Source organism: Pleurodeles waltl, chromosome 3_1 (genome assembly GCF_031143425.1).
Source record: "Pleurodeles waltl isolate 20211129_DDA chromosome 3_1, aPleWal1.hap1.20221129, whole genome shotgun sequence".
Lineage (NCBI taxonomy): Eukaryota > Metazoa > Chordata > Amphibia > Caudata > Salamandridae > Pleurodeles > Pleurodeles waltl.
Window position 1 is genome coordinate 1789809420 of NC_090440.1, and position 12769 is coordinate 1789822188.

General features: G+C 44.4%; 1 protein-coding gene across 2 annotated transcripts in view; it reads left to right on the forward strand.

Moving 5' to 3' along the window:
- DNAH7 (dynein axonemal heavy chain 7) overlaps window positions 1–12769 on the forward strand; it is a 1158398-nt gene that overhangs the window by 425780 nt on the left and 719849 nt on the right. For both annotated transcript variants that reach the window (XM_069225862.1, XM_069225863.1), the window contains 3 exons: window positions 3557–3655; window positions 7319–7567; window positions 11881–12030. In XM_069225862.1, coding sequence (XP_069081963.1) covers window positions 3557–3655; window positions 7319–7567; window positions 11881–12030 — 498 coding nt within the window. The remainder of the gene's footprint in view (window positions 1–3556; window positions 3656–7318; window positions 7568–11880; window positions 12031–12769) is intronic.

Below are 12769 nucleotides of genomic sequence, written 5' to 3' on the forward strand. Positions count from 1 at the left end.
GCGCACGTACAAATACATATATGATACACCTGTCTTTTTTTTCATCTCTTTGTCCGTCGTTATTAGAATATCAGCCGAAAAAGAGAGTTTTCTGGAGATTCAGGACTCAGAATAGTGAGGGGACATCCCCTAGCTAGTTCCTTACCCAGTGCACATTTCACCAGGACAATTCTGGCAAAATATCCGGGGGGGGGGGGTAATCATTCAGGACTCCGAGCACAGACACGAATTCCAAAGTGATTTCCAAATCTTGGGCTATTATGATTCTGGCAATGCCTCTTTTGATCTTGAAAACTTGTTAAAAAAAAAAGAAATGCTACAGTATAGTGCCAGGAGATATAGCAAAGCCCTTGACCGCCCCCCAAACCTATACATTCACAGCAGTACAAGTTATATTGTTCCCCCTTCCATTTGCAGTGAATTTGATGTAGTTATATTGCATTTTTATTTATAGTAGGGTGTTAGAAATGGGGTTTCTGGTTGGCTAGGGTATGCACCTCAGCCAGGCAGAACGTACCCACTCTAGTCAGGGCAAGGGAGTTACACGTCCAAGATAACCCCTGCTCACCCCCTTGGTAGCTTGGCACGAGCAGTCAGGCTTACTCGGAGGCAATGTGTAAAGCGTTTGCACAGCACACACAACACATGTGACGCAATATCCCCACCACAAAGGAAACACAACACCAGATTATATGAAAATGTACTGCATTGTACACAAGGCAATTATCAGATCAAAAATCACATATCAGTACTATCCTGCTACCTTAGCAGTTGTCAGAACATTACACATTAGTTACTCTGCAACTTAGCAGTAGTCACACATTACACACAGGTTACTCAGTATTCTGCAACATAAGCAGTAGTCAGGAAAACACGTTATTACATCACAGCACTTGTCATAAGAATATCATAAAATGCCCATAGTAGGAACATTAGAAAACATATGGCAAGTTAGAAAAACATATTAGCAAGCATGTCCATAAAAGGAACATTTGCATACACATATGTAAAAACATCAAACGCAGGGAGGTAATATATGAATCAAACAAAAGTCTGTAGAAAGAACTTTGGATTGCAACTATATTGGTCCTTTAAACAGTACCTGGTTGGATGAAGGCACCTCCAGTGCCTAGAAGGCGAACAATGGGGCCCCCGGCGCTCCTATGCGCAAAACGGGGGCTTCCCTTATAATCTGGGGTCAGAGGAGGGCGAAATGCACCTCCTCTCTTTTATAGACAGGCCCCTCCGGGGACCGTGATTACTGGGGGCCCCCCAGGGCCTCAACCGGCCCTCACGAGGGGGGCCAAAGGCAGCAAAAACAACTTAGGGCAGGGGGGGGGCACCACGCACCCCCTCCGGTTTAATGACAGGCCCCTCCCGGGACCCGTGATCTCTGGGGGCCCCCCCGGGCCTCCACTGGCCCTTCCACCAAACTGGGGGGTGCACAATAATGCCCGTTTTACCTAACAGCAGAAAAGGAGCGTCCTGCTCCTAACGCAGAGGCCAGGGGGAAGGGAGTACTCCCCGCGCCTTCCCCTGGTCCTGCCGTGAAGCCACAAGAAGATCAGACCCCTCCTGGGGCCCGAGCAGAAACTCGCCTGCACCCGATGCGGTGCACGAGTGTTCTTCCAGCTTCCCGGGCTGCTGCAGTGATCTTATTTAAAGGGGCACAACGCAGCAAGGAGCCTACGAGCTCCCAAGGCTCCATAAGCGCGCTGCGATCAGCGCTATGGCAGCCGCAACCACGGAGAAGCACCCCTCGTGAAGAAATGGATGCAGGGGTCAGGGGCCACAGCACCCTGCCCCTAGGGAGCAGAATCTTAAGACAAGGTCCTCAGGTGGGGGGCCCAGCTACAGGCCAGCACAAGGGAAAGGCAGCAAGTGGAAAGTCCTTCACAGTGACCAGGCAGGTCACAGGTCAGCACAGCAGCAGCAGTCCATGGCGGTTCCTGGTGAGTCCTTTCAGCCTTTGGTGTCCAATTCCAAGATGATTCCAAGAGTCTCCAAATTGTGGGGAAAATTCCCCTGTACTTGTAGTCCGTTCTTACAGTGTTTTACAATGGTAGGGAGAGGAGGTTCCAGCCAGTTACAACTGGTTCTGGGAGTGCCCCCTCTATCCTTTCAGCACAGGCTCCAAACATCAGTGGGGGGGTTAACAACCCTATTGTGTGAGGCCGGGGCACAGTCTTTACAAATGCAGGTGTGCCCCGCCTCTCCCTTCTCTCAGCCCAGGAAGACTATTCAGTATGCAGATGCACCTCTGTGACACCTCCACCCTCCCTGTGTACAGGCTGTCTGAAAAGTATGCACAAAGCCCCAACTGTCACTCTGCCCAGACGTGGATTGGAGTCAAGCTGCAAAACACCAGAGTCATAAGCACAGATAAATGCGCACTTTCTAGAAGTGGCATTTCTGTGATAGTAATAAAAAATACACCCACACCAGTAAGCAGCATTTATTATCACCATCACAACCATACCAAACACGCCTACGCTACCCCTCATAAATCAGGCAATACCCCTTTCACATAAGGCAGGGCATTTCTAATGCAATCCTATGAGAAGGCAGCACTCACAGCAGTGAGACACCAGTTAGGCTGTTTGTCACTACCAGGACAGGCCACGCAACTTGGCAAATGTCCTGCCTTTCTACATACATGGCACCCTGCCCATAGGGCTAGCTAGGGCGTACCTTAGGGGTGACTTACATGTAGTAAAAGGGGAGTTCTGGGCCTGGCAAGTAAGTTTAGATGCCAGGTCCCTGTGGCAGAAAACTGCGCACAGAGGCCCTGCGCTAGCAGGCCTGAGACAGGTTTGAAAGTCTACTTCAGTGGGTGGCGCAAGCAGCGCTGCATGCCCACTAGTAGTATTTAATTTACAGGCCCTGGGTATAGAGATACCACTGTACAAGGGACTTATAGGTAAATTAAATATGCCAATTCGGTATAAGCCAATCATACCAACTTTAGATGGGAGAGCACCTGCACTTTAGCACTGGTCAGCAGTGATAAAGTGCTCAGAGTCCTAGAGCCAACAGCGAGAGGTCAGAAAAACCAGGAGGAAGGAGGCAAAAAGACTGGGGATGACCCTGCGTAAGGCAAAAAGTCCAACATAGGGAATGTCAGGAAAGTGGCTGCATTCGGTTTATGTAGACTTTTGGAATACAAGACAGGGCAAATAGGAGACTCGTATTTTCAAGTATACTTCTACTCAAAGCACTGAGAGAATAATTTCTTAAATGCCACATATAGCAATGATGGTGGTGACTGTACTAGTTACAGCACCAGGGTCATTTTGCAGATGTAATTGCGTTTATACTAATGTGCTGGCCTAATAAACATTTGTAAAGAGGTAGTATACAAAAGGTCCCTTCGCCGGTGCCTTATTGTGTAATATCTGCAATGTATAGGTATATGGTACTGTTTCTATGCATGATCGAGACAGATGTGGAAGTCGAATTTCCTTCGGTGAATGTGACTCGGGTTCCTTTTCAATATACTTTAAACGTAATGGTCCTAGCTATTAATCATTAATGAATATGCTTTCTTTTGTTGTAGCTGAAATTTCCTGCTGAAAATGAAGAGGTTTTACTACTTCGATCCATCATCGATGTAAACCTCCCTAAGTTTTTAGCCCATGATTTGCCACTTTTTGAGGTAAGCAATTCTCGACAGGTAATCCACAATATGTTACCAAGCTATAAATAGTTGTATAAATACCCTGAGGGATAAAATCATACAGTGTGCTCATAAGAAAACACATTGAACTCAATAAGGGGTTGACACAAAAAAGCGTGGAAAATGTATATCTACACGTTATAAACAGTACCAAAATAGTTTTTTAAGTCTATAAATGCTACTTTCAAGGGAAAAATGCTTAGAGGCTTAGCTATCAATAGCGCAGCAGGTGCGATGGCACAGGGTTCAAGGTGTGTGAGGGGTCCACTCCTCTCCAAATAGAAGCTGTATTTTATACCAAACAAAGGCATGTTTCTTGGTTACGTTAGCGCCGAGTGGCATCCTTGCTACACGCCCCGCTGGCTTTGTTTGAATTTGTAACTTTAAGGAATGTTTCTCATGAATGTACATGTGCCTTGCACCATGTGTGCGGTTAATGTGAAGTATTCTCTATTACATGTATTCTCTATTATACTGAAACTAGCAGACCGATTCAAGCACCATGACCCCCTCTGCAGTATGATGTGTTAGAGTCCTTCCACCTCTGCACCATCACCTCCAATGTCCCTGCTAAGCCTAGCAAGCCTGCTCTTTCCCAACAAGCGGGCTTTCTGAAAACAGACTATGTTCTCCATCTGTACCAAAAACAGTAATTTAGACTGATTACCTAAGAAACAGTAACGCAGAAGCTAGTTTATATATTTCCTACATAAAAAAGTATTCACGTCCCTTCCCTTTCCACATTTAGTTCAAGGTCTTTATCCTATGTGAAGACGCGCTCTGTGGTCCTATTTATTGACGCCGCGATCATGGCCTTTCATATCTACTGCTGGACGTCTGAATGTTTTCTTGATTGTTGCCTATACCATCGTTACACAAAAGTAGTCAGATTACATTATCCGTCACCTCATCTGTTTTTACAAGTTCCTACTGAGCACACCCTCACTCTGTGGATGCCATGTAATGTGGTCCAAATTGATATGGACAGTTTGTTGGGGACAGCATACACTAGATGCCCGAGTGATTGGTGTGTGTCACAAAAATCCCGAAATAGCAAGAAAGGGCCATATTATAAGTCACCCATTGTGTATTTTTTAAACTACGTTTATATTTTGTTTTAGTTATGTTGAAAAAGGTTTTTTTTTTTTTTTTTTTTTTTTTACCAGAGAGGAAGATGTTTACTGAAAATAGAAACTGAAATACTGGACGATGCTATTTAGTTATCTTAGAACAAAGAAGAACCCAGCATTTAATTATACAGATTAGAACTGAAATATCTGAGGAAAACAAATATTTTAAATTGTTAAAAGCACAGATTTTGCCTGTAGAAGGTCTACCGCAGTCTATCCTGCTTCAATCTACCACAATTTACTCTACTCCAATCTTCACTCCAGGCTATCCCACTGGACTCCACTCCAGTATACCCCACTTCACTCTACTCTATGCCACTCCACTCCCCCCAATTTACTTCACTCCAATATACCCCACTCCACTATAATCTACATCACTCCAATCTACCTCAGTCTACCCAACTTCACTGTTCTCCAATCTACCCCAGTCTACCCCACTCCAATCTACTACACTCCATTCCAATCTACCCCACTCCAATCCATCCCACTCCACTCTACTCCAGTCCAGTCTACATCACTGTGCTCCACTCTACCCCACTCCACTCTACCCCACTCCACTCTACCACAATCCACTCTGCCCCAATCTACCCTGCCCCAATCTACCCCACTCCATTCGGTCCATTCCAATCTACTACACTACACTTAAATATACCTTACTCCACTCCAGTCTAACCCACACCACTACAATCTATCCCACCCCATCCTGACCCAGACTTCCCCACTCAAACCTACCCCACCCTAATCTACTCACTCCAACCTACTTCACTCCAATCTACCCTAGTCTTCTCTACTCAAAATCTGCCCCAATCTACCCCACCCTCCCACAACATACCCCACTCCTCCCTACTCCAATCTACCCCCCCCACTCCACCCTACCCCACCTTACCCCACTTCACTCTACCTCACTTCATTCTACGCCAATCCAATCTATCCCACTCCAATCTGTCCCAATCCACCCCACTCCAATCTACTCAAATTCACTCCAGTCTTCCCCGATCTATCCCAGTCCACTCCAATCTACCCTACTCCACTCTAACCCACATCATTCTACCCAATCTACCCACTTCAATCTACTCCACTCCAATCTACTCCACTCCCTCCAAACTACCCTACTCCAGTCTACCCCACTCTACCACACTCCACTCTTCCCAATCTACCCCACTCCAATCTATCCCGCCCTTCCCCAACCTACCCCACTCCACTTCATTCTAGCTCAGTCTTTTCCAGTTCACTCCAATCTACCCCAGTCTACCCTACCCCACACCATTCTACCCCAATCAACCCCAGTCTACTCTACTCTACATCATTCCAATTTACACTACTCCAATACACCCAATCTACCCGCTCCAATTTACATCAATCTACTCCACCCTAATCAACCCCACTCCACTCCATCCTACTCATCTCTTCCCCATTCTACCCCACTCTAATCTATCCAATTCTACTCCACTCCATTCCAATGTACCTCACTCCAGTCTACCCCAGTCCACTCCAATCTACCCCACTCCACTTCAGTCTTCTCCAAGTCACCCAAATCAAATGTACCCCACTCAATCTACCATGCCAATCTACCCCATCTCAATCTCCCATGCCATTCTACCCTACTTTACCCCACCCTGCTCCACCTCGCCCCAGTCCACTCTATCCCACCGCACTCCACTCAAATCCAATCTACCCCACTGAACTTCAATCTACCCAACTCTACTCCACGCCAATCTACGCCACTCCACTACAATGTACCCCAGTCTACCCACTCTAGTCTACCCCACTCCACGCTAATCTACCCAAGTCTACCACACTTCATTCTACCCCAATCTGCCCCACTCCAATCTACCCTGCTCAATGATACCCCAATCTACTCCATTTCACTAAACCCCAATAAACCCCAATCTACCCCACTCTAATTTACCTCACACTCCTCCATGACACAAATTTTTAGCCATGCTGAACAGCTGCACATTGGGGTATAACATGGCAAAAAACATATTGCCAAAACCAATATGTCTTGCATAGGCTAGACTTATTGACTTTACCAGTGCCTGTTTCCTGTTAGTAAGTTAAAAGCTAATAATGGCAAGTAGTGATTATTACGTTACTAATCAACTAGTGGAGCTGAGGAGCAGTCACAGGTGTGCCACTGCGCGCGAAGCGTGTGTCCTCTTGCCAACATGACTTCCCCTCCAAACTTCGCTTAGCAGGCGCTCTAGTTTGAATCACGTTTCTTCCCGTACTCACTTCTGTAGAAGCATTCTCAGATATTTTTTACATCTCTGTAACACCACTCACAGGTAGGTAGGTGTATCTCCTGTCAATTTCATGCAGTAGTGGTACCCATACCTGGCCTCTATATTATAGTGTGAGTATGAGTAAGGCCGTTAGTATTCTGAGCTTGTGTGTCAATCTGATCGAAACATTAATGCCTACAGAATGCATTCACACTTACTACCTTGTTATGATCCTTCCAATGCTGGTAATAACATGCATTGAAAGTCCCCTTGTTGTGTTTTCACAGGGTATCACATCAGATTTGTTTCCGGGCGTGAAGCTGCCAAAGACAGATTACACCATCTTTATGGAGGCAATGAAAAACAATTGCGACGCCATGAATCTGCAAATGACCGACTTCTTTGCTGACAAGATTTTGCAGATTTACGAGATGATGATTGTGCGTCATGGTTTTATGATTGTTGGAGAGCCATTTGGCGGTAAAACAGCTGCATATCGTGTTTTAGCAGCAGCTTTAGGTGACATCTGTGAAAAGGTAAGTATAAATTAAACAGCATCAGAAAAGTGAAGTGGTGTTCTACAAGCATTTTGGAAATGTGGAAATACGCAAGTCCCATAAATGCTGTAGTTTCCTAACTAAAGTCATTTTTAACAATTTTAAATCTCTAACGTATCTGAGACACAAACTCTACGCAAACCAGAAATTTATAGTTATTCTTAAAAACATTGATATGTTTTTGCACATGTAAAATTGTTGTTTTTTAGCTTTAGTTCATGCAGCTGTTAGTGCAGACATTCGCAGGTGGAAGGAGGTTTCATCATGTTAGTAAATTGCGAACACCTGGATGTTTCTTCCAGCTGAAGAAGTTTCATGATGAAACATGTAATTATACATGATACTGCTGACCCCTTTCTTCGAATAGCCCAGCTACCGTGCTGTCAACCCGAAAGCCTTTTTGATGCAGCCACGTCGCTTGGTACAGCCACTTACGTCACAGAGTGTCACACTCGGCATGATGACACTGCAGGTGTAACAGAGCAGATGCTCTCCTATGGTCTCCTGGTGGAGTCTGGAATGAGTTAAGGAGCCCATCAGCTGTCCGTCCCTGCATGTAAAAATTCGTATTTACTTGCGTTTTCTCTCTTTTGCTCTGAAAACGGGTATCATGCTTTTTTTAAACTGCGATTGGCAAGGAACATGATACCGAAGACACAGTGACATAGTCGTCGCATTCTATTAAGGAATTCTTCGTGGTAACCTAACTTGAGAAAACTTAATGCTGCTATCAACGTCCCTTCAAAAAGACTGAAAGATTTCAACCTCCACAAACACACTGACTCAGCAAGTTTTACCTGGTGAAAACCAGGAGTGCAACTAACTACGTGAGACACATGATACCAGCAGTGCCTGAGACCACACTCACAAAGTGGACGCTTTCCATCATGGACTATCTGTACTCTGTGAATCTGACACCTTCTTCTTTAAGGAGATGGTATGGCATCAGTAGTTTGTCACTACAATTCGGTCACAAAGCATTGAGATATGTTATAGCAGTTATAAGGAGGCGGATGCCCCTTTCACATTCTTTCTTTCTTAATCGCTGTGTGTTGTAAAGTGCACAGTTGAAACAGGAAAGATGCTTCATACTAGCAGGGTATGCCTTACCTACTTGCGTTGTGTCTCTGGTACATTGAAACTTGTAGTTTTGTAGTCATGAACCTTGTGATTTAGTGAATTGAAGTCTTCGTGAATACAAAACCATTGGAATACGTGCTCCTAAATTCTTCATTATCTGGCACAGAAAATGGAAATTGGAAGCTGAGCTCAATTCCCACACAGCATGGAATATGTACTCTTGAAGACACTAATTTTCCATATCAAACATCCTGAATCAATCCTTCAGTGGTGGCGCTCACAATCGATCCCACCCGCCACCTGTACCATCATTTCCAGTTCTACTCTCAAGTTTCAGCTGAAACACCATGTGTTTAATTGTCATGGCTCCTCTCTTCTTCTTTACTCATGGCCTGTCTTAAACCCAGATTGAGACTCCTTCCCCCTTTCCTACCCTGGACCTCATGAGTCCTAGTCAGAGGCCTCCACCCCTTGATGAAGTATTGTAAGAAATTAGATTGTTGGTTGATTGGATTGTTAACCCTGCTTATGCCATATCCACCATCCCTGTCAGGGTGAACCACAAAAGTCACAAAATTAGCCTGTGCTTAACCCTATGGCAGCTTGGCAAAAAAGCAGCCAAGCCTAACTTAGAGGTAATGTGTAAAGTATTTATGCAGTACACAACAACAGTAAAAAAAGTAAAAACATAACACAAGAAAAATCTGACACCAGTTTAAGAAAAGAGAGTACATTTTAGGGAATTATTTGGCACCAAAATGATAAAAATCCAACTAGTAGATACAGAGATACGCATTTTTAAAGTTTAAGGTAAAAACTAGTACCTAAAAGATCAAAGCGTCAATTGCAGACATCTATCGCCCGAGACTAGGTCAAATTTGAAAAATATGTCAGACCGCGATGGAGTGCATGTCAGATACATGAAGTGGATTGGGTCTGGTCTGTGCTTACCTTCAGACTTAGAAGAAATGCAGAGATAAAATGTCTGAGAAGGTAAAGTTCAGCGGGGCAAGGCTGCAGGCTGAAAGGGTCTCGTCTGGGAGCCGCTCGACGAAGCTGCGGTGAAGATTTCTATGTTTGGACTTAGTCTCTTTCTTGGAAGTTGAAAATCTCCAGTGGAACAAGGCTGCAAACTGTAGCCAACAAGGGCCCCACGAAGCCAGATCCCCTTTCCGTGAAGGACCGATGAACAGGATTTGTTGCTACAGAGAAGAATGTAATGGGAGTTGCTGCAAAGTCGGGCCAACCGGTGATGCACCTTGGGCAAATAGACGAGCAGTTAGGTCACAGTTTCTTCTTGATTCTCCGAGCACTTTTTAGCTGAAACATTTCTAAGCCCCAAGTTTTGGATTTTCGCTATCTGGGCACCTTTGGGACTAGTTCCAAGGCAAGTACTGGATAGGCATCACTTGAAGGGCCAGGACTCAATCAGGCTGGGTCCAGGTGTGCAGGTTCAAGGTAGTTGGAGCCTTTTCTATCCCTGAGGCTCTCATCTGAAGGCCAGCCAACTAGCCCTTGAAGTCACTCTGGTAGTCCTGGGCTCAGGAAGTGGAGCAGGGCAGGCTTCAGAGGGTTTAAGGCAGGTTTCAGGGAACAGAGCAGGTTTTCCTGATGCAGTAAAGCAGTCTTCTGAGGTACACAACAGCAGACAGCCCTCTGAGAGTTCTTCCACAGGTCCATAAAGTAAACTGAGCAGTAAGTCTCGGGGTCCTATTTTTATACTTGGTGCCTTCTTTAAAGTAGGAGAAGTCTCTAGAGATTGTCCTTTGAAGTGCTTGGAATTTCCTGCCTCCCCTGGCTCCAGCCTGACTACATGCACAAAGAAGTGGTGTGAAGTCCTTTGTCTGAAGGCAGGGCACATCCTATTGATTTGCAAGTGGACTGTGCCCAGCTCAGCCCTCATACTGCCAGTGATGGACAATCCAGGCACACCTAAACCACCTATTGCATGGCTGTCTGGGAGGAGTTAACGAAATCCATACGCAAACTATACCCAGTCATACGACCCAGGAACAGGCTGGAGGCACCAAATAGGGCAGGAAATTGCCAACTTTCTAAAAGTGTTTGTTTCAAAATTGTGACTTAAAAAATGACTTTACCATTTAAGAGGATTTAAAATTTTGTTTTCTCAGACACCAAACATGAAAATCTTGATTGCTACCAATAAAAAGTTAGTGCTTATTAAATGCAACCCAATGTTATCCTATGGGAGAGGTAGACCTCACAGTAGTGAAAAACTGATTAAGGAGGTTTTCACTGCCAGGCCATGTAAAACCTAAAATTACACATCCAACCTTCTAATACAATGCACCCTGCGTTATGGGCTGTCTAAGGCCTATCTTAGAGGTGACGTATGTGTAATAAAAGGAGAGGTTAATGGTTGGTAAGGGCGTTATTTTGCCAAGTCAAATTGGAAGTTTAAGGCTACCGGCAGGCTGCAATGACCGGCCTGAGACATGTTTTAAGGGGCTACATAAGTGGTGGCGCAATATGTGCTGCAGGCCCACTAGTAGCATCTAATTTACAAGCTCTGGGTATGTGGTGTACCACTGTACTAGGGAGTTATAAGTAACTTAAATATGGCCATCAGATGTAAGCCACTTTTACCATGTTTTAGGGAGTAGGCACAGCACAAGCACTTTAGCACTGGTCAGCAGTGGTAACGTGCACAGAGTCCTAAGGCCAACTAAGACAAATTTAGCAAAGTAGGAATATGAAGGCAAATGGTTTAGGGGCAGACCACCCTAAGGCTGACAGGTCAAACAAGAATGTTTTCCAATTACCTGTGTCACTCCTAAATATCTTATAAAGCCTGTATGTGCTACTATTTCTATTTTTCTGCTCCTGTTCCTTTGCTATGTTTTTGGATTTGTTTCCATTCTTATGTTCTCTTTTGTGCACAGATGTTGTATGTACTGTTTTTCATTGGCATCCTTATGTTTGTCTTCTGCTTTGTTGTTTTGTTTTTATTGTTAGCTCCCTTTTATTGTTTATTCTGTCACATTTTGTATCAGTATTACACATTATTTTTTCGCTGCACCTCTAAGGTCCTGTTGAGGTCCCCCAAGGCCTTATTCACATTTATTAACATAACAAAATAAATAAATAGACTGGACCACGGTGTGGCTTGGAAGGTGTAAGGAGGTATGTTTTCTAAAATTAAATCAGGTAAGACATTATACAATGATTCACATGTTCTTGTTTTTGCTTAGGGGCTGCTAGAAGAAAACAAAGTTCAAATCACTGTGTTAAATCCCAAGTCCATCACCATGGGCCAGCTGTATGGACAATTCGATCTTGTGTCTCATGAGTGGTCAGATGGAATCCTTGCTGTCAGCTTTAGGGCATTTGCTTCTTCTACAGTAAGTACCCCCAAAACATTCAATACACTATCAGAATCAGCAGCAAGTCATAGAATGTTTTTCACTAACAACAACCACGTATAGGAGACATAACCTTTAAGCATCCATCAAAGGACCTCTACTGGAGTTTTAGGTCAAGCCACAGGTTAGGATCTATAATGAGGAAGGAAGCCTTCAACAAATGGTGTAGCCTAAAGCAGAAAGCTAAAAAGCAGTTGGAGCATACACATACTGAAGGTAGACTGTTCTTATTAAACAGGGAGAAAAGAAAGACAAACATTTGAACATTGAGGCAGAAGGTTCACACCAGCCATTATTGACCATGGAGCATTCTGTTGTCTTAAATGGTGCTACCAACTTTACAATGTTCTAATTAACCATTGTAGCTTGCCCCCTGGCACTATAACATAGCCTTATAGACCGTTGCTGATGGCTATGGTGGTTGTTAAAGGACCTAACGAGGGAGAGGGCTTTTAACAACCGGTATAGCCCGAGCCCTAAGGGCTATAAGGCTATTAGAACATTCCTTCAACAAAAGGTGCACTTTTCTAAATTAAAAAGCGAGAAACATCAAGACAAATATTGAAATGTTGGAGGTCAGGGCTTATACCAGTCATTATAATCCTGCAGCTACTCCATTGTCTTCAATGGAGCCCTCATCATTCCAGTGTTTCTTTCTGATAATTTAAAAACATACTATCCTCATTGGTGTAACATTCTAGTAGTAGTATAGCCCTTC